This window comes from Gobio gobio (assembly GCF_949357685.1).
Source record: "Gobio gobio genome assembly, chromosome: 21".
Lineage (NCBI taxonomy): Eukaryota > Metazoa > Chordata > Actinopteri > Cypriniformes > Gobionidae > Gobio > Gobio gobio.
Genome location: NC_137117.1, coordinates 26,042,965 through 26,070,543, shown reverse-complemented (window position 1 = coordinate 26,070,543; position 27,579 = coordinate 26,042,965). Strand labels below are relative to the sequence as shown.

The following is a 27,579-nucleotide window of genomic DNA, read 5'->3' as shown; positions in this document are numbered from 1 at the left end:
TTGTGCCGCAGACGCAGTTCAGAGAATCGGATCTGTTGGATTTACAACCTCTATGTTTACAACACGTGAATTCATCCACTTCTCCCGAAATTCCGAAATTCCTGGTGAACTGGGAATAGAATAGAGTAAACATTGAAGTTACTTACACAATGTGTATCTGATATGAATAAAACGTGTCGAATTATAATGGAAAGGATTATTATTACCTCTTCCATAGACATCAGTGTGTATTTTACAAACTCTAAATGTATTGTTTTTTAGTACTTATGTGAATTTATATGTTTGAAACCTAAAATAAACAGTATGTGGTTGAAAACACTGAAAAGTTGTGATATATGACAGCTCTGAGCGTGCCTGTCTCTGGCTAAATTCAACATTTGAATTTAGCAGTTGATCATGTGATGCACTTGATCATACGCTCCAGGGACCAGCCTAGACTGATTGCACCTGTGTGATCGTACGTGCGATAGGCTTAAAAACAATACATTTTCTGACACATTTTATGACCGAGGGAGCCCGGCGAGGCCAAATGGCCGATAGTCCACCCTAGAATCGTGGGTGGGAGGAGCGTAGGCGAAGGAGTCTGGGAGACGAGTTGAGGAGGAGTCACATCCGCAGAGGTTGTAGGCAGAGTTGTGGGCTCCTCTTGCCCAGGTGAAGACGGCTCCCAGCAGGCCCGAGATGGAGCTGCGCCACTGAGAGGAGAGATAGATCTAGAGGGACTGGTGGGAGACGGTGACGAGCGGGTAGCAGGAATGGCTAAGGACGAGGCTGGAGATTACACCACAGTCTAATTATAAGGGCTAAGCCCTCTAAGATGGTAGGATGAGGTGGTGGGAGAGGCAGGCAGGGTGGGACTGACGATGAAAAATCATTCGATTGAGGGTCTGAAAATGGTGCTGCCTTTCAGTGGTGGGAGGGTTGGCGAGGCTCTCCGATTCCACAGAGGCTCCCTCGATGGTGGATGACGCAGCTGGCACGCGTACCTGGTCAGACTCGTACATCTCAGGCTCTGCTGTGATGTTGGGCACACATGTCCTCGATGGGCTCGATGGGCGTGGGCTCTCACGGCGGAGAAGGCCTCAGACATCTGCCGTGGGCTCAAACTGCTTGAATCCGACTATAGGGTTCTGGCTGGGCACTGGGGTTGGAGTGGGGCTGGTGACATCCTCAACAGTGAAGGCTGATCAACTGGATACCAGCACCCACTTCACTTAGTCGATGAAGCTCCCTCGAGGAGGTTCCCCGGACAACTGTGCACAAGTGGCATTGTTAAGTCCCATACGTAGAAATGTGCAGAGGCAGTCATCTGGGAAAGTGATCTGAGGCACCAGATCCAGGAACACCTCCAGGTGTTCCTCGTGAGTGCGATCTCCCTGCTCAATACAAAGGAGTTTGACTGCAGGGGTATCCATAGCCAACAACAACAAAAAAGAAACAAAACATGAACTGAAAACGGAACAGAACAAAACAAAAACACGACAAATCACCGTGCCGAAGACAAACTGAACATAACTGTGACACCAGTGGATTAGCCTACACAAAAATTCTGATTCTGTTTATTTTCTTTATAAATAAATATTTTCAAACAATATAAGTTTACAAGACAAGTATACTTAGAATGAGGACAAGTATAGGCCAAATATTTTCTGTCAGCAGGGACAGGAAACACCTTCGACAAATGTCCAATCCACGAAGTGCTAACACACACACAGTCATATGCACACTTTATTTGTTTAAATAATAATTTATTTAGTCTCCATTTGTTTAGTTTTTTTCTCATTCCTTTAGAGATGAACTGGACCATAATTGGATGAGGCTTGCTAATTGTGATTTCTAAATTATAAAAGACATCCAGGGGGGTATTCCAGAAAGCAGGTTATGTGACATACCCGGGTTTGTTTAAGAGTAAGTAAGTGGATAACCTCAACTTTTTGGATAATAGGTGTTATTTAGATTTTTTTTGGCGCACAAAAACTATTGTCATCGCATTGTAAAATTATTGTAGAGTCACTGTGGTGAGATGGACTTTGTAACGACGTTTTAAGTGCCTTTTATGGGTCTTGGAAGTGTGAATGTACTGAATGCCAATGGAGGCCTATCTGAAGCCTTTCTCAGCCATCAGCTTTCAACAAAATGTTCTTAATTTGTGTTCCGAATATGAACGGAGGTCTTACGGGTGTCGAACGACATGAGGGTGAGTAATTAATGACAGAATTTTCATTTTTGGGTGAACTAACCCTTTAACGTTAGTTCATACAAATCCAGCTGTTCATGGTTTGTTAATGTTAGTTCACAGTGCATTTACAAATGTTAGCAAGATTATAATAATGCATTAGGCAAGGCAAGGCAAGTTTATTTGTATAGCACATTTCATACACAGTGGCAATTCAAAGTGCTTTACACAGAAACGAAGTTAAAATAGTTATAAGTGAATAAAATAAAAATATATATAGTATAATAGTTATAATGGAAATTAAAAGGAAATAAAAATAAAGATGAAATCCCCTATCTGGGGTGGAAGAAAATGGAGAGTCAGGTTTACTTTAAAAATATTTGTCAGGTAACTGTGCGTTTAGACAGTACTCTTACAGACAAACATTAGTAAATGTTGAAATTAACATTAACAAAGATAAATAAATGCTTTATAAGTGCAGTTCATTATTAGTTCATGTTAACTAATGTAGTTAACTAATGTTAACTAATGAACCTTACTGTAAAGTGTTACCCATTTATTTTATTTTATTTATTTTACACACATGAATCTGATTTCAATTAATTAGCATCAAACAAACAATATAATCCTTATTATCAGTGAATAAAGATTACTTATTAAATGAAAAGATTTAAAAAATGATTGCACAACCACCAAATAGGTGGTAATGTGCACAAAACTGCCATTAAGCAAAAGAAGAAGGGGAAGTAGAATAGCATGCTTTTTCTTCGCGTCTGTTTCCATGGTGAATCATCGATTCATTGCTCTGTTGAGAATTTCTTGTGTGTAAACCAGGAACATACTCTGGGTTGTCTGAACTCACTCCCGGACGCGTTTTTGGAACCAGTTCATGGTATATGTAACGGTAAGTAGGGCTGTACGATTAATCGAAAAATAATCTAAACCGAAATTCAGAACCTCTAACCAACGTATTTTTCCCATGTCCGTTATTTCGGTTTTAGTCACGTGACTCCACCCCGTCAGTCACATGAAGTGCAGTTTGCAGGTACACAGAGAGATGCAGGAGCAGTTATCTTTGTTTATAGATGCCCAGAATCACTATAGTAACTGTATGTTTTACACTGTTTATACAGGTAAGTTAATTGCCGTTCTTATACCCTACGCGCTGCCACACACTCACACACACACAGATGGCGCGCACAAGCCCCGAAGCCAGATCGCTTTCACTTTCGTCCTCATAAAGTTTGTCAAGTAAATGCGTTTAAAGGCTTGCCAGTTTGAACATTTAAAGTGATTGTGCACTATTCAAAAACTTCTCCGTTCAGTGCTCAGTGACTTTTTCTGTGACAGAGAGAGCCGAGCCGTGTCGCGTCTCTGACAACGCGCGCACGCCCTGAAGGCAGACCTCTTTCACCTGCGTCCTCACAAAGCTTTGTCATTTGTATGGGTTTTAAGGCCTGCCAGTTTGAACATTAAAGCAATTTTAGACCATCGGATGTGTATTATGTTGAACTAATGCCTGATATACTGTGACAAATGAACACTCAGACAGAAGCTCGCACATCACGTGAAGATCGCGCACAGAGAGCAGCGCAGAAACGCAGTGTCAACGCTGTCCTGTGACTAAAGTAAAGTCACTAAAGTAGCTTAGAAACTCAACCGTTATAGGCATATATTTTAATACCTTTGAAGTAAGTACAAACCACAGCTTCATAATGAATAGAGATGGTATGAGTAATTCACACACACAATCACTCTCTCATTAATGCAGAGTTTATTGTTTTATTTACAATAACTGCTGAAAGTGAACCGTTTTTCAAAGTTAACCAAAAGTGAAAAGTATTTTAAAATCACAAAGAAATGCACTTTTTCATTAGAAAAAAAAAATCCACCTTTAATAGTAGAAAATATTTACAGTAAAAACCTTTACAGTAACTTACTCAAAAACCTTATGAGGGCAAAAAATGGAAAGAGAAAAAAAAAAGCGCAAAATAATCGTTCATTAATCGCAATCGAGGTTAAATGTTCAATTAATCAAGCTTTTTATTTTTGGTCAAATCGTTACAGCCCTAACGGTAAGTAACCTTGCTTTCTGGAATGCTCCCCAGCAGGATCGTTGTGCTCTCTACTCCAGTAGCCCTGAAGTGTTCGAGACATGATTTATGATGCGCCCGCACCATGTTGCTGTATCAGAGGGATCATATGCTTAGACGTGATGGTCAACGAGCTTGTGTTAGAGCCAAGTCAACTTTAATATCTGATTCAGTAAGTCATTTTATCCCGTGTAGCTCCACTAAAATATCCTCTATGGTCTCGAATATTGACAGTCTCCTTTGTACCTCATACTGCACCACTCAGTCACTCAGAAACTTTTATTGCAGCGTTATAAATTTAAGCTAACACAACCTGCTAGTTTCATATTGTGTGCGCCTGCAGAGGTTTGAGGGCAGCAATAGTACATTATTACATTAGATTCTGACAGAAAGGGCCCCCGGCTCTCCATAAGGTTCAGAAAACCCTCTAGTTTATGCTCAGAATCCCATTGATGAATTATACATCCTTACTGTAGTTCCGCAGTAGAAAGGAACACAGAGACTTCCACAAACTGAAAAGTCCAATTTGATTATGTATTATCTATGTTGTTCATGATGTGCTTGCAATTAAAAAGCAATCCATCCAATTAACCTGCATAACATTAATTTATTCACGAAGCGCAACATTCGAGAGGAAGGAAACTGCCTGACGTTGGCAAGATAAATTTCAGCTTGAACCGCTGAGTCACATTTTTAATTAATTTATTGATGCAGATTTATTTAATTTACAATATTTGTGATAGAATTGCAGTGTCAAAAGATCATGTGTGCGTTTAATACATCTGTTAGTTTTATCCGGCTAATTACTTAAATCTATCAGGTACGCTGTTGAACTGTAAACCTCAGCAGCTATTTTGGCTCAGTCGAGGCTTTGCTTCATAGTTTTACCACACCCAGACTCAATTTCCCCTTTATGAGGATTCTCTGTAACAGGAGAGGAGGTGAACATGAGTCCAAGGATGAAAAATATCAAGTTTTATGATTCTCGTGTGGGCTGCATGATGGGAGTTCTGATATATCCTCATCTTTTTATTGTCATCGCTGATTTATGACCATTTGGCAAGTTCATAAACATCATAAATCCCATGAATACAGCAAACAATAAAATGTCTAGAGATCTGTCACATCATTTACATACAGGTTGATGGCACCAGTGCTCCCTGCAGGCTTCAGTAGTTTGAATCTCTCGTGGTCTATTGAATGATGTGCCGTTTATGTGTTTGAACAACTGGGACTTTTACTGTTTATTTGCGGATATGAGGCGAAGCTAATTAAACCGGAGTGACTGTGAGCGTCCCTGCAGCACAAACGTCAGAACTGACACTAATGCTGCTTTGTAATCTACACACAGGAAGTCTGTCTCCTTTTGTCAGACAGATTGTGTGGATTTGTTTGATGTTTGTGGACTGGTCTTATAAATGGCACAAAAAAAGCATAAAAACCTACCAGCAAAAAAACAATAAAAACAGCTATTGAGTGAAAATATTGTACAAACGCTACGGGAAAAAAAACTGTTAACAGTAAGTTCCCGCTCTTTATACAGTACAGGGAAAAACTGTAAACGATCTAACTGGATATTTCATGTAAATCAAATTACTTGAATGTGTTATTTTAGTGTCATGTGTCACAGTGTGCTTGCAGGCAGACAGACGAAGAATGATGACTCAAGTTCAAAACCTAGTTTAATCTCATGTATTTCAAACCAGGCAGATGGGTATTCGAACAGCACAATGAAACGTAACGGCGATCGGACAGAGAATGAGTGTGAGGGACCAACTTAAATAGCAAACACAAATGAGGATGATTAATAGAACACAACTGAGCGGGAATACTGAACAAAAGAACACATGATGAACATGACAACAAACTAAAAGTCCCTGATAATGAAACTACCAGAACATAATGGTGACATCATGTGTGTTACTATTATGGTGTTTTGCATGAATAACTCCTGTGCACCTCCTAGAATAATTCAGCTTGTGGAAAAGCTACTTGTGATAAACTTTATGATTCTTCATGTGGCTTCCTCTTTTACCACCTGCATTATTATGGTGGTTGTCAGTATTTGTTAAAGGTGCAATAGATTTAGTAGCAGTGTGCGTTGTTGGATTTGCCGATTTAAATTGCAATGTTCTGGTTTGTAAATTACAGTTTTATACTGTAAAATGTACAGGTTGGTCTGTATTTTTCTTTTTTTTTTTGCAAGAAAAAAACTGGCTTGGTCGAGAATATTTGTGTACACTTGAAAGAACCTATACCCAAAACTGAAAACATTAAAATAAAACTTTTGAAAATATGGTCATTTGTGACTCATTACATCTACTTGAATATCATTGGTTTCTCTGATGTCTCATGGCCAACCATCACTCATGTCAAACCTGGGTGCGTTGAACACCCTGTTCTGATAACGCAAGAGTTGCAACTATGGGAGCTGAGAAGGCCATTCTTTGTGCTCTTTTTGAAGAATTTTCAGAGCCTGATGAAATCGGGATACTGCGGGGAGAACAAGTATTTGATACTCTGCCGATTTTGCTGGTTTTCCTACTTACAAAGCATGTAGAAGTCTGTAATTTTTATCATAGGTACACTTCAACTGTGAGAGACGGAATCTGAAAAAATCCAGAAAATCACATTGTATGATTTTTAAATAATTGATTTGACTATTAGTTAATAGTCATTAATTTCCATGCTTTGTAAGTGGGCTAACCTGCAAAATCGGCAGTGGATCAAATACAAATACCCACTGTAAATATGTGTTTAACACTGGAAAATAGGCTCAATGTTACAGTCTCTGCCCTTGCCATCCAGAATAAAAGAGAACTTCCCAATCGAGTGGAAAGTGGAAAGTCGATTTGTGGAAAGTGGTTCCTAATTATTGTGATGCAACATTTGTCTCGCATTTCAGGATGAAAAGACAAACATGTATTTTATCTTCAATTGTTGCGTATACCGATCTGCGGACACATTTGTAAACAACTTTACTTGGACCCATTGTGCGAGCTGTCTCTTTAATACCGCGTGATTTATATACATGTTGCTGCGGATTGGGCTGATATTTTTGACACACCCACCAAACAATAGAAAAACGTATCTCAAACCCCATTGCACACTGCTTCTAGGAAACATGTCCTTCAACCCGGAAACCGTAGCAAAGCGTTGCGCACCGGTTTGAGCTTGAACGTGCCCCAGATGTATGCCGCCAAATTTGATTTGAGAGTTACACTAGCATCCAAAACTTTGCGCTCAAAATGTATACTTTTTGATCAAAACTGAGAGTAAAGACATTTATAATGTTGTAAAAAAATTATATTTCCAATAAATGCTGTTCTTTTGAACTTTTGAAGTTTTCAACATTGATAATGAAATTAAGAAATAGCAATATGAGCAACAAAATAGCATATTTCTAGAATGATTTCTAAAAGACCATGTGACACTGAAGACTGGATAATGCTGAGAATTCAGCTTTGCCATCATAAATAGAAAACAGTCATTAAAAACATCTTACCGACTCTCAAGCCTTTCTTTAACTGAGTGATGGATCTTTTGTCAAACTTTTCAAATGACGTAGATTAAGGAAGCCATCTTTTGTCTGTCTTTGTAGTATACAAACATAATGAGAAAAAAACAAACAAACAAAAAAACACATTCATAGAGAGGGTGTATTGCCTGTGAAATAAAAAAGGAAACAAGGACCTCCCCTTTTGAAACCACACACTGCCTCTGCTTTGTCAATAGCATCAAACATGTATAGACTTGAGGTGAGGATATACTATAAATAAGCAGGAAATGAAGTTTTGTATTTTAGCACTGTACCTCCGTGGAAACGTGCTTTGATGTACTTGACTCGGAGTGCCCTTTAAAGGGGTTAGTGTTTAACATCAGCTGTCTTATTTGAAACGAGAGGCTGTCAGAGGACGATCAACATCTGTGACATCAATTGTCATCTTGCCTATTATGAGGAGGTGAGGCAGGATAGCAAATACAAAGTCCACTGCTGTCAACAAAACACACACAGGCAGCAGTGATGCTTTCAGTCCATTTACATTCTGTTAGTGCTAGTGTCTAAGAGCAACAACCTTGCATCTATTTCTGGCTCTGGGTCAGGAATACCTCAGATGTTAGCTGGTATAGTATGAATCCTGATAGTATGTATGCAGTCTAATCCATGACAGAGAGGTTCCTGGAAAGATGGATTGCCTTAAAGCTGCGGACTCTACCGCCTGTCTGACTGAACAGGGGGGTTGTGCACTTAAGAGTAAAAAACACTGGAGATATGAGAGCATTTAAACAGCTGCTGGGGAAACACGTAGAGAACAACTCAGTTTGAAAAAAAATAATATATATATATATATATATAGTTGTCTGATATATATATATATATATATATATATATATATATATATATATATATATATATATATATATATATATATATATATATATATATATATATATATATATATATATATATATATATATATATATATATATATACACAAGTGCACAGTTGCACAGTATATTGCTTTTTTCAGTTTAGGTCCCATGTGTTGTACAGTTTATGATGTAAGCGGTTTTAATCTTGTGTGTTGCTGTAATGCATGTGCAGATTTACACTATAATTCAGTTGTCAAGCGAGTGTTGCACCATCTGCTGGTGGCCAGGATCATGTCGAGTCAACATTTTACCCACACAATGTGCATTGGCAGATTTTTCATGTAGTATAAGGCAAAAAGTACTTTATTAAAATATTAACATCTCTTTCAGTCACTGTTGGCTGTTTTTCATGTATTTTTTATTGACTGGGGAGAAATGGTTCCACTTTGTAAACAAATCATTATAATGTATTTATTAAAAAACAACAACAATAATTTTTATTCTACATGGGAATGGTCACCCTCTTAATTATGTCTGGCATATTGAAATCATATGACCAGTTTTCGGATACAGTATAAATACATCATAGGTGATGAATATGCCTGTAAATAGAGTATTTGGCAATGGTAACCAAACCTTTTGATTCCTATGGAAAATGTATGATTATTAAACTAAATCCAACGTAAACATTTGTATGCCAGGATAGTAGTTTGGTAATTCAGACCACTGGCTGTACTATGTTGCAGAGACGGACAGTAGTGGAGTATTTTTGCTCTGCTTAAGTACAGTTTTTAAGTGTCTATACTTTATCAGAGTGTTTTCCTTTGGAAAACTTTTACTTCACAACATTTCAAAGCATAATATCATACTTTTTACTGCACTACGTTCCATATTGAATATAATTTAATACTTAATTACATAAAAAATTCTAAGTTTTGCTTGAGTACAAGTAAGAAAGAACATTTTTTAAAAATTACTTTTATTTATGAAATGTAGTGCAGTAAAAAGTATGACATTTTATATTATACTTTGAAGTAAAAGTTTTCCAAAGAAAAAAAAAACTGATAAAGTATATACTTGAAAAATTTACTTTAGTAGAAAGTAATAATACCTACACTACTGTCCGCCTCTGCTATGTTGAGAGAGCACAGGTGCAAGAAATTGAGTTTTTACCTAAAATTGCCTTTTGTCCTTTCAGAGTTGACAAGACATTTTCCAGAGCCAGAAGTTTGTGGTAAGCACTGTCTTTTTCATTTAACGTAGCCTGTTCCAGAAACCACAAGCTTTTATGCTGTTTTGCTCAAGGGTATCAGCCTGGACACAGTTACAGAGGAAAGACAATTTCTGTCTGCTGTAAGTGACTTGGAAGGAAACCATGTAAAGGCCCTTTACTGTTGTAGCTGCTTTTCCCTTTGTAATACCATTAAGTTGTAATATTTATTGTATTGCCAATTTAAAGCTGCCTGTCAAAAGAACCCTTCTGGTTACTGTTGCAGAGATGTGCAACATTGAATTTAGAATGCATTTTAAATTTTAATTCAATTCCTGAGTTTGAATTAAGTTCATTTATTGAAACATGATACAGAATTGCTTTAGTAATTCAAAAATGAATTCAAAGGGATTCAATTGGGATTCATCTAATTTGTTCCTAACATTTTTAAAAGAAATTCATAAAGTTGAACATTCGTAGACTGGATGGATGGATGGACAGACAAACAGATAGACATGGATAGACAGACAGATGTATGGATGGATGTATGGATGGATGTATGGATGGATGGATGGATGGATGGATGGATGGATGGATGGATGGATGGATGGATGGATGGATGGATGGATGGATGGATGGATGGATGGATGGATGGATGGATGGATAGATAGATAGATAGATAGATAGATAGATAGATAGATAGATAGATAGATAGATAGATAGATAGATAGATAGATAGATAGATAGATAGATAGATAGATAGATAGATAGATAGATAGATAGATAGATAGATAGATAGATAGATAGATAGATAGATAGATAGATAGATAGATAGATGTGTATTGTTGATTTTATCTTAAATGTCAAGACATGTATGTTTGTTTGACTCTGCTCAGGGAATGCCACAAAGCTGTACACAGGGAGGACAGACAGATTAAGTGTTTTTGATGTGGGCAGAGGTTTTGGGATAAGAAAGGTCCGGAGCGTAGAGGACATGCTGCAGCCCTGCTGCCTTGTTGCCACAGCGACAGCAGACAGCTCTGCAGTGTTGGCAGGACAGAGTCGCTGAGGCACACATGCGACACTCTCACGCCCTTGTCTGTGTGAGTGAGAGTGTATGCTGGCAGGCCGTGTGTAAAGGCCTGCTCAGGATGCCAGGTGCAGATGGACAGCAGCCTGAAGGTCGGGTGCAGATGGATAGCAGTCTGAAGGTCAGTCTTAATGACCCCATCGGATAAACCAGATTCCCGGCTCCGATGGCATCCGTCCCTCCACGTGTAACCTCAGGACCGGCCTGCATCAGTCTCCGCCTCTCTAGCAAAAAGCTTGCAGGACGAGAGACCTAACGCGTCCATCCTTCCTCACCGTTTTCAGGCACAGAGCAATTGAGGACAACTTGAGGATAGATCTTCAGGCTCATGGCACTGACTTTTGATGGCGATCACAGCGTTTCACATCACGCTTCAGTGGCTTTATGACGGGACTTTGACAGTCAGTCTGTTGCTGGAGTTGCGGTTTGTTTATTTATTTTTTGGAGCTTGTGAGAACAAGATGCTACTCTAATCTACAAATTTAGTACGGTACAAAACTCACAAGTGTAGAAAATGTATCATTAGGTGATAACTTTTTTTATGCTAATGAATATGTACTGTAAACATAGGTAATAATTGATTAAAAAGATATGCAAATGTAAGTATGCTACATATTTTGAGTCTATGAATGAGTCTGGGAGGAAGAAGACACTTAAAGGAAGAAGACTCATTAGCTTGTCAGAGCAAGACAGGACCTGACTATTCTGTGATCCAGAAATAGGCCATAATCCCATCTATAGGCCTTTGCAAGTGACTGCCTGAGACCTTCAGTAAGGAAGACAGATCTCAATTAGCCTGTCAGATCCACAATGCCTTGCTCTCCCTTTCGAATCAGGAGGCCGAAGAAGTTCTGGTGAGTTTGAATTCAGAAGGGTCTTTCAACGGCCTATCTGAATATGAAAAGAATGTAAATTTTTCACCAGCGGCGCAGCGAGTGTTTGTTTAGTGGTCATTACATGCGGATTGAGCTCTTAGACGTGGCATACATTAGCATGAATGGATTCAGATTGGTTTGCTTAATGAAGGCACCTTGCTTTGCGTCACAAAGCAATCTGTGCGCAGATCCAGCAGGAATGCTTCAATATTCAGAGATGATGCTGCATTAGAGGAATGGTGTTGTAGACTGTGTGTCAATCAAGAGACTTTTATCTGTTTATAAGGCATATTTATCTCCCTGTCTCTTTCACTTGCACTCTCACATTCAGACTATTTCTCTCTCTTTGTTACATATGAGCAATTTAGGTCACTTTCATTACGTGCATATAACAGCATTAGCTTTAGGTCTTGGGCTAAAGACAGCATGAAATTGCCTGACTAGCATAGTTTCCGTTCCTGTGTTGATGCATTTCGTTTTGAAATGAAGTTTGGCTGGGACATATTGAATGGATCATCTCTTTAAAAAATTGCCAGTTGCCTTTAGGTTGTCACAGCCATGAACTTTAATACTTGCTAGTTGCTAGTTGCTAGTCGCATGCATGTAGCATCAGGGAGATTCTAAGTAGGTATGTTTACATAGACAATTTTCATCAATTGGAATGAATCTAATCCAATTTCACATTCTGAAAGTTCTGATTATATGAATGCTAAATGTTGCAATCTGATTAACATGTTAATTTAATTGTCTGCAACAAGAATTCTAAACAAAACGTAAGCCTTAGTCGCCGCATTCAGGAGAAAGCCACCGCAAGATGTCATGGAACTACTGTAAATTTAATTGTAATTTTTGCCTTGAAAGACATAGGCTTATCTAAAAAGAAAGATTACATACACTGTACATGTTAGAGTTTAGTAAATATTTAGCAAATATTTAGGCATAATTCTGATTATTTGGGTGCATGTAAAGATAGCTATTGTAGAGAGCATCTGATTGGATGAAAATCTGAGTAGTGCTGGGTGTCATCAATATTTTGGGTTTGTTGAAGAAAAAGAATGTAAATAATATTGATATGTTAAGTGTCATTAAAAGGCGCTTAACACATCACTGTTTTTGTCATATTAGAACTAAAACTATTGAAACAATTTTTTAGTAATTGAAATAAAATGAAATTTAAAAAAAAGGTTTTAAAAAAAACCTAAATAAAAATATGAAATTGTCTTTGCAACTAACTGAAATTAGTTGAAGACAAAAGCACATAACAAAATATTGTTATTCAAATGAAACTGAAAATATAAATATTCTATACTAGTAAACTAGTAATATAACAAAATATTGTGTAATAATATATACATAGTGCTAAAATAACACTATATTTAGGATGTAAATTTTCATTAAAACATTATTTTAAATAAATTAATTGAAGGGATTGTTAACTCATGTTATGTCATACAGTTTTGGAATGAAATGAGGTGAGTAACTGAAGACAGAATTGACAGAATTGTTTGATACTGAGTTCCCTGCTAGCATCAAACTCCAAACCTTCTCTTTCTCCCTCATGTAAATGAATACTCCAGCTGCATGTTTTGCAACTCGGTATCATATTGTCTTCCCCTTCACAACAGCATCCCGGCCTAATACCAGACCAACGCTAAATCCAGAAGCACTTAGCAAACAATACGGCACTCAGATTTCAGGTTGCTGGTTCCACACTATATCTAACCCCATCTCAGGTCATCTAAACCCATTCAAGGTCCAGAGAGACTCACCTCTCTTGCAGTAGCATAAATGATACATGCGCTGTATATTTTTCCAATTAACTCAGTGGACTTTAGCTGCTTGCTTTTATTAATCTCCGAATGACCTGCGGCTACGAGAAGGTGGCTGACATTCTGAGGGGATGTTTGAAAGCAATCAAGTGTCTTTCCTGTTGCCCTTTTTTACTTCCCTAACATCAAAGAGACATCCCTGGCTTTGATAAAGTATCTCTGAAAAAAGTGCGGAAATATATCATGTCAGTTCGGAGTGAAGGTTGTTAATTTTACTCTTCTTTCATCACAAAGTGCAGGTGTCACAGAGTGGAGAGACACAGTTTCCTCAGACTTTCCGCTTTTAAGCCATAGTCAATCTTTTCTGTTTCACGTTATATAATTGTGCACGTTTGTCTAACCGATGTAGAGCCGAGTTCTGGCTGGCATTATTAGAGATGTATGATGAGGACTATTTTACAATAATACGGGGCACACATTGTCCCCCTGTCCCAGAAACAGGTTGTTTGATAAGATTGATTGAATGGAAAGATGTCCACCAATGCAAACACCCGCACAAAATCATACATAAACATGCGTGGATTGTTTTTGCTAGGTTATTAATTATTTAGCATTGTGTTGGCAATTTTTGTGCATTCAAGTCCTCCTGGGAAGTTCGTATTTACAAGTTGGCAAGTCGGAATTACTGTACGTCATCAGGTGCATTCAGGTCACTTTGTTTGAAGCAAGATGGCGATATACCTTTTCAACAAAACATTTACTTTTCTTCTACTTCTAATAACAAATATTCATCAGCTGTATTTTTGCTTTTTTATAATTTAATTTATGAAGATGCTGTGAACTGAATTGTTATATTATATTGTAATTGTACAATACTATCATATTTTGTACATGCAACTTAGCTAATTTTATTATAAACAACAACAACAACAAAAAGTACTTCAACAAATTTACCGTCAATACAGACACTACATCCATTGTGTCCATTGACACACACCCCTCAGAAACTCAAGGCTCAAAGAAAATCCTGAGCTTCCCACTCATAATTACAGCTTTCTTGTGTTGTTTATGTTATGTTGTTCAACTTATTTACACGATCATTCAGACAAAGTAAGATTGGAACTACTTCTGATTTGCTGTTTAATATTAATGATGTCAATAATTTTAGAATTTTTACCTCAAAAATCACAAAACATTTTCAAGAAAAACATGACACTTAATAAAAAACATCAGTAGTGATGTAAGTAAGGGATAATTAAACAATTTTAAACAAAAATTGTTTAATGCACAGCTAGCTGTGGATTATCCTGCTTATACCATGGTCATTTGCCAGCACTAAAGCTGTTTTTTAATGTTTGCAGCGCAATATTTGAAAGAAAGGGTAAAGCTGACGGTTACGGCTCGTTAGATCTAGCATTCTGCCTTCTTTGAATCAGACACAGAGATAAAGTAGTGCATAAGATTACATTTATTGGAATTAATTCATTAAAGCATTTATTTGAATTAATTATTGAGAGAGAGAGAGAGAGAGAGAGAGAGATGTGTACCTGTGTCTGTCTCTTAACAAGAAGCTGCATGAATATCATTACTTAAAAATAATGTTGTAACCCCCTCGTTGCTAAGAAATATAATGTAGCGATTTTAGTAGCAAAGCTATTTTATTACTAAAAGTTGCGGGCAGCGTTGATAAGTTTCTGTGTTCCTGAATGTTTTTCTGTGTGCGTGCTTCAATGAAAACAGTGCATTGATATAGAACGGTGATTCAACTGACTTGGAACTAACTGTGCATTGAACGTTTTATTGCACACCTTCCAGCCAATCAGAATTGAGTATTCAGACAGACCATGGTATAATTGATTTTATAATTTAACTTTATCTGCCCTCTAGTGGTGTTGTAGATTGTGTATCTACTCATCTTTTTGTCACTCAGGTCAAAGCTGTTGCTTAGTGAAAATAGTGGCTCTTTTTGAGAAACGATTTTGGATTTTGATAGCCCAAGTTATTGTGTACATTAGTGTTTGTAAAAGAGCATTAGGGTATTCCGCTAAATCACCTTTCGTGTTCCATAGAACCAAAATCATACAGGTTTAGATTGACATGAGGGTGAGTAGACTGAATTTTCGTTAACCCTTTTTTTTCCTCTAAATAAGTCTCGGAGAAGCAGAATGTTTTTTTTTCTTTTTTTCTGTAAATGATGCTCCTGAGATGTTTGGCACTCTTTCTCACTCAGACTCTGTGAGCTGCCACAATGCATAGTTTTAGAGCAAAGAAGTGGGCTTTGTTCTAGTTTAGGACTATATTTGCTTAGTTTTTCACAGTTTGCATGCAGAAGAACTACGCACAGGTGTGTTTGCTTGATCTCTTACACTCATGTATCTGTGTGTATTTATGTGAGTCTTTTGGCTAGAGTTTCAAGGAGAAGGGAGGAGGGAGCTGTCAAACTTAATCAGCCCAGACTGTCTCTGTGTGTCTCTTACATGCAACTGTCTAACTAAATATAGCAGCAATGTGACAAGCTAGTCCTTGATTCACGGAGACAACATTTATAAATGGAAACCCATTGAAATCACACGGTACACAAAATGTGTATTAAAAACAACCTGACGCTTCCATGGCAGGTCAAGATGTGCAGAAATGTGCACTCTTCAGGTGTATTAAAAACTTTTTTGGTGAAGAATGCACATATCATATCTTGAGGGGACATTACGTCTCCATATGAATGATATCTTGAAGTCTTACAGTATCTTTTATTAATCACATATTCCGGTTAGGCGATTAAAATGTTCTTGTAAACATGCATGTCTGAATGTTTAATCTGTATCTCTACTATGCATAATGAGAATCATGTGTATAATGACTGTTATCAGATAGTTAGAGAGCTTCTTTAACAAAGAGAAGATAAGTCATCATTCTTCCTTGACGGTTTTCTGTATAGTAGCAACTCAGTAAAAGAAAGGGATGCATGAACGCTCACATGTGTCATAAAAATGTGATTATGCAATATTGTCACAGTTTGAGGCAGATGATTCATTGACTCTCAATTTTGGGTCACATTTATTTCATTGAAACAATGGAATGTCATATCAATTTATGGGGAGCATTAGTGAAGACCCACAGTCAGCATTTCTCCAAACTCCTTCAACATTTGTATAAGCAATAACTCCAATAGAGAGCTTTTTGCTCTGCTTCCTCTAGATAAGGTGTCATATTATCCCATAAGATTCTTTGTATCAAAAAATTTGCAAGGCACTAAATTTCTAAAGAAGACGATGAATATAGTATATAGATACGCATATCCACACCACTCTTTTTTGCTTTTTCAGTTCACACTGAGATCTCTATAAAGAAATAGATGAAGTCATGTGAAATGATGATGGCCTGGGCCCGGGGGAAAGCAGTTCGTTTATCGGTGTAGATACGCAGCACTCATAAAAAATATAAGACCCGAGCATGCTGTGATGCACAAGTTCCTCCTCCTCAAACTGAAGATGCCCATTTGGGTTAATTCCATTAAAATACCTCCAGGGCCAGAGGCACCATGGGGTATTCTGATGACAGAGACATGGGAAGATGAGAGGCATGTCAGATTGATGTGCCACGCATCAAAGCTCAGTCCAAGCTCACTTCTGGAGGTTCTGGCAGGCAGACACACAGCTGGACCACTCTTCTGACCCATTACAGACTCAGCAGGCAGGCAGCTAGTGGAAGGCATTATGTGTACCCACAGAAAGAGCCAGTTGTGTGGTCATGTTTAGACCACTAAGATGAAAAAATGAATGTGGAATTCTAATATTGTCTTGTCATTATATCTATAGCATGTTCACACAAGTGAGCCCTTGGGCATCTTTCTCCTGGTGTTTTTCAGAGTCAGTAGAAAGTTCACTTCAGTGTTGAAAGCTATTGTAACTGTGGCATTAATTGTCTACCACCTGTAAACTGTTAGTGTCTTAAGGACTGTTCCACAGGTGCATGTGCAATCATAGTTTATGGTTCACTGAAGCATTGTTTGAACCATTTTAAATAATAAAGTGTAAAGCTTATTTGGATTTTACAAAATTATATTTAAAATGAAAATGGTGTTTCTTTTTTCCTTTTTTGCTCAGTTTATATAAAGAAACATTAGACTTCTCTGAGCACGTGCATTAATGGACATGGATGAAGGTTTCACACTGTTTAGATTCCCAGTATGTTGTTATCTAGTTTTAGCAGGTTGAGGAATGCCAATGTAAATAGGCTTAATATCAGAGCAGCAACCGGTTTTAGACTCGGATGCCTTTCTTACTGCCATCCTCTGGGGCCTTTCTTACATTTTCTGCTGTTACAGGAACCGTCTCAGGTAAACTTTTTCTAGTTTATTTTTAATAGACCCACTTAGAGCCGTTTTAATCCAGACCTTTTTGATTTAAAAAAAAAAAGAAAAAGCTCTGAATGAGTTGCATAATGTATTTTAAATAGTTGTTGTCAACATGAAGGAATTAGTAGTTAATCTCAGATGCAGCTGCTTGAGTTTTTGCAGGGCCAGATGGAGGCAGGTGATGTACAGCCATTCCCCATCTGTGTCCCCCTGGAGTGGGTCATTTTGGTTCTCTTCCGCTGAGCCAGAGAGAGAAGGAGAGACTTTAATTTCTGTAAATGGTGGTTTGGGTCTGTGGGTTCATGAGACATCTCATTCTCTCTCTCGCGCGCGCGTGTGCACGCTCTTTCTCTCCGGCTGATAGAAGCACTGAGTCATGGTGCATACTCTGGACTTCACATCCTATTTTTTGTAAAAAAACAAAGATATTAATATCTTTGTTCAGTAGTGACAGTGGGCTGTTTAGCCGTTATGAGAATGATTTCGCCCAGTGGCTCTCAAATGGTGGTTCATCAGGGAAAACAATGCATAATGGAAGACAAAAAATGCAATAAAATTATGCACAGTTAGGATATGCATAACTCTATTGTATTTTGGACCAAATTCATCTGTCACATGTATAACTAGACAAATTAGGCCGATGACATGGACAGGTTGCGTGAGATGCCATCCTCAAAAACTATGAAAAAAAACCTACTCAAAGTAAAAGAAATTATGAGACTACAATAAAGTACTGTATATTAGAGGGATTTCAGATGGACCGTGAGACTCTGGAGTAAAGGCTGCTGACAATTTAAAATATATTAAAATAGAAAAAGGTTTATATATGGTGACACTTTATTTTAGGGTCCAATTCTCACTATTAACTATAGTTGCTTATTAGCATGCATATTAGTAGGATAGTGGATGTTTATTAGTATTTATAAAGCACATATTAATGCCTTATTCTGCATGACCATATTCTAAAATTCCTTAATCCTATCCATACAGTACATAAACTTAACTATTAATTTGAAGTAATTATGAGTTTATTGAGGCAAAAAAACTATATTATCCATTATATATATCCAGTATAAGAAGTTTGTAGAATAGCAAATAAACACAAGCAAACAGTTCAGTCAAAAATAAAAAATCAGGAAAAGGCTCTCGGCCAGATTCAAGAACCAGAAATAACTGTTGTATATATATATATATTATATATATATATATATATATATATATATATATATATATATATATATATATATATATATATATATATATATATTATATATATATTATATATTATATATATATATATATTATATATATATTATATCACATACACACACACACACACACACAACCATATATATATATATATATATATATATATATATATATATATATATATATATATATATATATATATATATATATATATATATGGTTGTGTGTGTGTGTGTGTGTGTATGTGTTTATGTATATATATACATTTTGTTTCATAATCAATTTTGCTAGTGTGTTTTCCATTTAATGTCCATATAATTTCTTGGACCTGAGACAAAACCACTTGATAAAAAGTGTGAATTATCATGAATCAGTACAGGAGATTGATGAGATCAAATGAAAAAGGTGAAAGACAGACTGTGTTTTTATTTATTTTTTCACAGTTAATCCTAAGATTGTCTGGATGTTCCTCAGTGGACTGGAATTAAATAGATTTGATTGATGTCTGTATGTTGCTTTAGGGAGGGATTAACAACATGCTGGAGGATGGTATATGTACTAGCCACTTTAAGGGAAATCAATGTTATAATGAAGTGCATGTGTTGACTGCACCTGCTCGCTTGGCGGATGGAGTCCATATAAACAGGTGTCACCTTCCCAAAGGGCGTTTCCATGTCAATGGGACCTTCAAGTCATGTGTGTTTATAGCGGTCGTTTCCTGATCACACAGCATCAGGCCTTCACGAGTTACATCATTCTGCCCCTGAGAGGATAAAAAACATGTCACTGCATCATGTGGTGCACTTGTCATCCGGCCCCTCTATGACCATACATTACTAGACCACAATGGGAGATGCGATTGTATGATTATATTACAGCTAAAAATGAAAACCCATCATCAGACTTATCCAACAACCGGATCATGCAAATTGTATAGAGGTGAGATGCGTTGCCTCTGTGGGAATTATTTTTAAAGCTAACCGCCCACACAGGAGATGAGGTCAGTGGCAGCAGTTGTGATCCTGTTGTGTAAATGTTTTGAACATGACTCAGTTTGACTCCGATGGAGCTAGTGCTAATCTGAGTAATGTTTTCTTCACAAATAAATAAGAACTGGGGAGGAGGGAGTGAGAGAGAGAGAGAGAGAGAGAGAGAGAGAGAGAGAGAGAGCAATGGGGTCTGCTGAGGTTATGCTGCGTGAATTTGTCTGCAGATGAGTTTTGTGGCTCAGGTGATGTGATGTGATGTTTGTTCCAGACTTTATTATTTTTATTTCTTTTTAGTTTGAGAAAACTGTGACAAAATCTATGTCAGAAAGATAACTTTACCTTGGTATTTAAGTCTGCAAAATTTGCAACAACAATGTTTAATCAAAGAAACCCAAAAGTGTCCAAGGCATAAAAAACATTTCTGTCATGACAACTGTTTGGCATGGTAATGGATATAACAATGTTGAGATTTTTGGTCTTATTGGGATATACTGTATCTGCAACACTGCTGTTGGTCATTGCTGCAGGACTTATACAGGACTTGCTACTGCCAATACATACACGACACGTTTCTGTGAGCAAGTAAGACATGCTGATGCTGTACAATACAGCGTAAATGAATTACCCATAGCAGATCTATACAGGTGGAGCTGGGGAAGGTGGAGAGTTTCTGAAAGTGTGCTGCAACTGCTATAGCAAATGCTGAACAAGTATTTGAAGGTTGAGCACAAGCTCATTGGCTACTGATACAGCAGAAACCAATCAGCTGTGCACTATAGAGAATGATGTGATTGCAAGCAGGTTGAGTTAAGGACCTATTAGCCTACGTCCATTTTCATGACAGGACTTTGTATATCTATAATCAATGAATGTACGACAAAAAAAACCAAAACAAAATAGTGCAGTACAAATGACTTTTTCTCACTCTTGGTTTTTGTATGTCGAATGAGAGAGAGGAAAATATTGAACTCCTTTGAGATTTTCCCCCCTGTGCTTAAGTTTGGGTTGTCACATTATTATTCATATATTCTAAGACATTTTGGATTATCATTTGAATAGATTAATATTCTTGGAGTATGCAGGCATGCACTCCTGGAGGAAGAGTCTTTAGTAAGCATTTATTAGTCAGAACGGCACAATGTATTAGTAATGCTGCTGTCAGAGATTGCCACTTCGTTCAAAAGCACCTAAAAGCTCACCTACACAAATCTGAAGTTTGAGATCTTGTGGTCTCTGTGATTCAGTTTACAATTTGTATATTCCAAATATATTTTTAGTCTGAGTCATTTTGCTTTTGTTGTTTTGTCTTTGTCTCCCTAAAGACAGATACTGAGACAGGAACTGGTTCTATTTTATGACAGAAAAACAACTTTTTCTCTGAGGCTGTTGTCTAGAATTACTAACCGGTCTCTGTTTTAACATCATTTTTTGTGCTGTTCTCCGCCTCTCTGGGGACGGATGGAGATGCTGGACACCTGCAAGGCTCAACGGCCTCCATTAGAAGTGGTTTAAGTTATCAGGGAGAGTTAGAGATCAGATATGAGTTGCAAGACAGCTTCTGGGCAGTCTGAAAGACTCAGTGTGGGATGACAATTTTTTATATACATACATGAGAAGAAATATCATTTTTTTATATATACTGTATATAATTGTTTCTTCCTATTTGGATAGATTAGATTTTTACTAAATCTGTGTTGTCTTTTTATCAGCCATTTTCAACATCTTATTCCTATTCTAATAACAACCCTTTCAGTTTAATGTGATCTTATTCTCTGAATGAGAAGTTGCACATGAGCCTTGTGTTTTCAGCTTTTCAAGGCCATTAGATTATGCTCAATGATTACTATAAAACACGTCTCTCAGAGGGGTAGGGGAGATTTTCTTCTAATCCTGCATTATCTCTTTGAGTTATGCTGTGGACAGCAGTATTATGCTGTCGTATGGTACACGTGTTGGCTTTACAGACATCTGATGCAGTAAGGTGCTGTCTGTATGTTTCCCTTGGCTTATTTGACTGATTGTGTTTGTAGAAGCAGCTGAAAGAAACAGTTAAAGGGTTATTTCACCCAAAAATGAAAATTCTGTCATTAATTACTCGCCCTCATGTTGTTCCAAACCAGTAAGACATTTGTTAATCTTCGGAACACAAATTAAGATATTTTATGGTGAAGTCCGAGAGCTTTCTGTCGCTCCATAGGCAGCAACGCCACTGCAACTTTCAGGGCCCAGAAAGGTAGTGAAGACATTGTTAAAATAGTATATAGTGGTTCAACCTTAATGTTATGAAGAGACGAGAATACTTTTTGTGCGCAAAAAAACAACAATGACTTAATGTCAGAACGCCGGCTTATTATTGGCTAGCTCCTGCATCAGCATCACACACATGTGTCGTGGTGCTCACGTGAACCGCATCGGCCAATGGTGAGCCAGCATTCTGACATAGGACCTGGAAGCGCTGCACTGTATTTAATACTTGAAAAGCATTGGAGACTGACATGGAATATTTTTTATTGCGCACAAAAAGTATTTTCGACACTCAATCTTGATGTCTTTACTACCTTTCTGGGCCTTGAAAGTTGCAATGGCATTGCTGTCTATGGATATGAGGCGTTTCTCAATGTCAAGGAAGGATCCTCGGAAGCCAGAATTCCGAGGATGCTACGTCATCGACGTCCGTCGAAGGACTGTTCCAATGTCAAGGATCCTCGGAATTTCAACCAAGGTCTGAGTCCTTCGTTCGAAAAATATGCCATATACAGGAAAGGATGCATACGAGTAGACTTCGCGCACTTAGCGTTCTCAAATCACCCACAATCCTATGCGCGCAGCTTTGCTATCTTGTTCAAAAAATAAAAATTATCGGACGTTGGCAGAGTCGGAGCGTTAACGGGGCAATATGCTTTCAAGTGTAAGTATTTACGTTACCAAACATTTGTTATAACCGTAGTAAATATAAGTAAAGTTGAACTTGTAAATGCCAGTACAAATTACAACCATATACAAATGACGTTATTGATAACGGACGCTAACGGACCTTTTCACTGACGTAATGAGGCTGACGTGCACTTGCTAGCCTGTTCCATTTGCCTGTTCTCCGAATGCTTAAGAGGAGCCTCGCCTAGCCTCTGAAGGAAGTGACTTGGAAGGATCAGTCCTGCAGAGGAAGGATCCTTGACATTGAGAAACACCTATACACTCATCTAAAGGATTATTAGGAACACCTGTTCAATTTCTCATTAATGCAATTATCTAATCAACCAATCACATGGCAGTTGCTTCAATGCATTTAGGGGTTTGGTCCTGGTCAAGACAATCTCCTGAACTCCAAACTGAATGTCAGAATGGGAAAGAAAGGTGATTTAAGCAATTTTGAGCATGGCATGGTTGTTGGTGCCAGACGGGCCGGTCTGAGTATTTCACAATCTGCTCAGTTACTGGGATTTTCACGCACAACCATTTCTAGGGTTTACAAAGAATGGTGTGAAAAGGGAAAAACATCCAGTATGCTGCAGTCCTGTGTGCGAAAATGCCTTGTTGATGCTAGAGGTCAGAGGAGAATGGGCCCGACTGATTCAAGCTGATAGAAGAGCAACTTTGACTGAAATAACCACTCGTTACAACCAAGGTATGCAGCAAAGCATTTGTGAAGCCACAACACGCACAACCTTGAGGCGGATGGGCTACAACAGCAGAAGACCCCACCGGGTACCACTCATCTCCACTACAAATAGGAAAAAGGGGTACAATTTGCACAAGCTCACCAAAATTGGACAGTTGAAGACTGGAAAAATGTTGCCTGGTCTGATGAGTCTCGATTTCTGTTGAGACATTCAGATGGTAGAGTCAGAATTTGGCGTAAACAGAATGAGAACATGGATCCATCATGCCTTGTTACCACTGTGCAGGCTGGTGTTGGTGGTGTAATGGTGTGAGGGATGTTTTCTTGGCACACTTTAGGCCCCTTAATGCCAATTGGGCATGGTTTAAATGCCACGGCCTACCTGAGCATTGTTTCTGACCATGTCCATCCCTTTATGACCACCATGTACCCATCCTCTGATGGCTACTTCCAGCAGGATAATGCACCATGTCACAAAGCTCGAATCATTTCAAATTGGTTTCTTGAACATGACAATGAGTTCATTGTACTAAAATGGCCCCCACAGTCACCAGATCTCAACCCAATAGAGCATCTTTGGGATGTGGTGGAACGGGAGCTTCGTGCCCTGCATGTGCATCCCACAAATCTCCATCAACTGCAAGATGCTATCCTATCAATATGGGCCAACATTTCTAAAGAATGCTTTCAGCACCTTGTTGAATCAATGCCACGTAGAATTAAGGCAGTTCTGAAGGCGAAAGGGGGTCAAACACAGTATTAGTATGGTGTTCCTAATAATCCTTTAGGTGAGTGTGTATATATATATATATATATAATAAAAAAAAAATTATTATTATTTTTAAAAAGTCATACAGATTTAAATTGTCATGAGGGTGAGTAAATTATTCAGTAATTTAATCTCTTTAAATTGTTCCATTTAAAGACAAAGTGTGGACACTGTTTCAAGATAATACGTCCAATATTAAATTCCCATATTGTGTTTATAAAGAGAATTACCACACTGTTTCCCATTCTATCTAATCAATTTCCTTTACATTAAGAGCGTTTTAATAGATCCTTAACCTAAGAGAAACAAGCTCTTGAATATAAAACCTCCCTTGAGGCTCCAGAGAGGATGTCAGGAACAGACAAAGAGCAATTTGTTTGAAAAAGCATGTTATGGTAGGATTACAGTTTTGTAAATGGGATATAGGACATAATTTGTTAGCGAATTCGTTGCCTGAGCAACAGTATGTGATGGGAAGGTGTGTGTTTAATTAAGGCAAAGCACGATTAATGCAAATTGCAGCTCCATCAGACAGCTCAGATGGACAGCCCTCAGTTTGTGAGTGAGCGGGGGAGGGGGAGGGTGCGTAAGAGCGCGAACGGGAGGGTGAGAGACACATAAAGAAAGAAGAGAGAGGAAAAGAGCAGTAGAGTAAGAGCAAGAGAGCGATACAGACAGCAAATGAAGTGATAGTGGGAGGATCAATGCTTCTAGCCGGTGTGCGACTGACTTGAGAAGCTCACCGCTGCCAGACGGGAGAGGAGATCCTGCATCCATCCACACGCAGTGAGTAATTGCAATTGATACAATTATAATTGTATCTGTGTACAGGAATATCAAGCATGACAGTTGTACAGGGTTTAGTATTTTTGCCATTTGCCATACTGGTGTGGAGATTGGCGGGACGGCCAAAGCAGTTGGCAGGTGTGCGGCGCATGAACGGTGTCATGTACAATATGCTTTTAGAGCAGAGCAGATTGCCAGAGCCTTCATTAACTCATATAGAGGGATGCTGGGAGATTTTCTACGCAGCTAGAGAGACATCTTTGAGCGTATCTGTGAGCAGTAACTGACGTTCGTTCACGGATCATCGTTTACAATTAACTTCTTAACGGGTGACCTACCAACCTCTTTACCCGTGCTCCAAGCTTCACTGCTCGTGGAATACAGGAATTGACTTGTGAGCTTTTCTTGCATTGTAGTTTTATCCAGTGTCACATCTGAGACCATAGTTCATATTTCATAATAGTTCATCCACCTTATTTTATCTTGCATCTGCTGTGGATTCTCAAACTCGTGAGATGGTAATGAAACATTGCTGCGTGGTAGCAGAACCCAAGGAGTTAATGGTTTATGTAATTGCACATGTAACTGCATTCCTCTTATTGGCAGACTTTAAATATTTGATTTACTCTCAATCGAACATCACTCAGCAAACCAAGAGGAAAGCAGGGGAGAGCTTGGGGTGATAGAAAGATAGAGAGAAGAAAGATTTCATGTCTTCGTCAAATCGACAATAGTATGCTCTCAGATGCTGATAAATGAATCACAAATTAGAGATTGAAAGGTGAGTATTGTCAGTTTGTCTGCCTGTTACTGTTAACTTGATGATGCATGTCTGTAATAGTAATGCACCACTATTCAAATTTGGGCTGATGCTGTTAAACATAATTTTATAAACTTATTATTCTTAATTAAAAAAATAATTTGCACGATAGGTCTATATTAAAATGTGATACAGTTTTGTCTAAATACAATAAAAACACTCAATTCTAAAATCAATCATTTTTAAAGTGATTTAGGCATCAACATTTTGATGTACAGTATGAAAAATTATATTCATTTTGAGATTTGTGATTGCGTTTTATAGATTGTATTTAACTGTTAAATTGTTGGTGTTTTTTTAACTTTAAGTGAACAGGAAAAGGAAAAAAGGTCATCTACAGTAAATGTGAATATAGGGAAAATTACTTGTACAATTGAATATCCAACATCAATATATGTGACCCTGGACCACAAAACCAGTCATAAGTCACACAGGTATATTTGTGGCAATAGCCAACAATACATTGTATGGGTCAAAATTATCCATTTTTCTTTTATGACAAAAATGATTAGGATATGAAGTAAAGATCATATTCCATTAATATATTTTGTACATTTCCTACTGTAAATATATAAAAAATGTATTATTAGTAGTAATTTGCCTTGCTAAGGACTTAATTTGGACAACTTTAAAGGCGATTTTCTCAATATTTAGATTTTTTTTTTGCACCCTCAGAATCCAGATTTTCATTTTAGTTGTATCTCGGCCAAATATTGTCCTATCCTAACAAACCACCATACATCAATGGAACACTTATTTATTCAGATTTCATATGATGTATAAATCTCAATTTAAAAAAAAATTACCCTTATGACTAGTTTTGCCATAATTTACCACACATATACCAATATAGTTGAAGCCCAAAAAGTGCATCCATCCATTGCACCAATATACCAATATAGGTCACATATACCAATATATCAGTTATGGACACCAATCAAATAAAACATCTGTACTATTAGCCGATAACCGATATGGTACCCATATATTGTGCATCCATATTCTTTAGGGACTAGTGTGTTTTTGACAAAAAGATTGGGCTGTTTTACTGGAAAATCTGTCTGTATTTTTATTAAGTACATGTTATTATACCAAACTGGATCAAGAAAATCATAACTGAATTGATACTACATTTGAATTAATTGAACTAATACAATAGTTTTCCATGATATATCACGATTTTCTATATATATATTAAAAAATGTATGTGTTTAAGCATCAAATAACGATTTATATTAAAGGTCCCATGGCATGAAATTTTCATTTTATGAGGTTTTTCAACATTAATATGAGTTCCCCTAGCCTGAATATTGTCCCCAAGTGGATAGAAATGTTGATCGGTGTAAAACCGAGTTCTGGCTGTCTTTCTCTGCCTTTGAGAAAATGACAGGCCAGACTAGCCAATCCTGAAGTCTCCTGGTTTGACGTCCAAGCAGGAACGGTTTC

At 37.6% G+C, this 27,579-nt stretch overlaps 1 protein-coding gene across 12 annotated transcripts in view; it reads left to right on the top strand.

Moving 5' to 3' along the window:
- Positions 1 to 27,579, top strand: part of rap1gapa (RAP1 GTPase activating protein a) — a 154,109-nt gene that overhangs the window by 13,557 nt on the left and 112,973 nt on the right. For 5 of the 12 annotated variants that reach the window (XM_079803460.1, XM_079803469.1, XM_079803470.1 and 2 more), the window contains exon 1: positions 25,173 to 25,313. Coding sequence is in view for 1 of the 12 variants with exons in the window: in XM_079803462.1 (XP_079659588.1) it covers positions 9,842 to 9,877 (36 nt within the window). In the remaining 11 variants the exon portion in view is untranslated. Of the gene's footprint in view, positions 1 to 9,841; positions 9,878 to 25,140; positions 25,314 to 27,579 lie in introns of those variants that run through there. The other 7 variants (XM_079803468.1, XM_079803466.1, XM_079803467.1 and 4 more) reach the window with 4 other exon arrangements.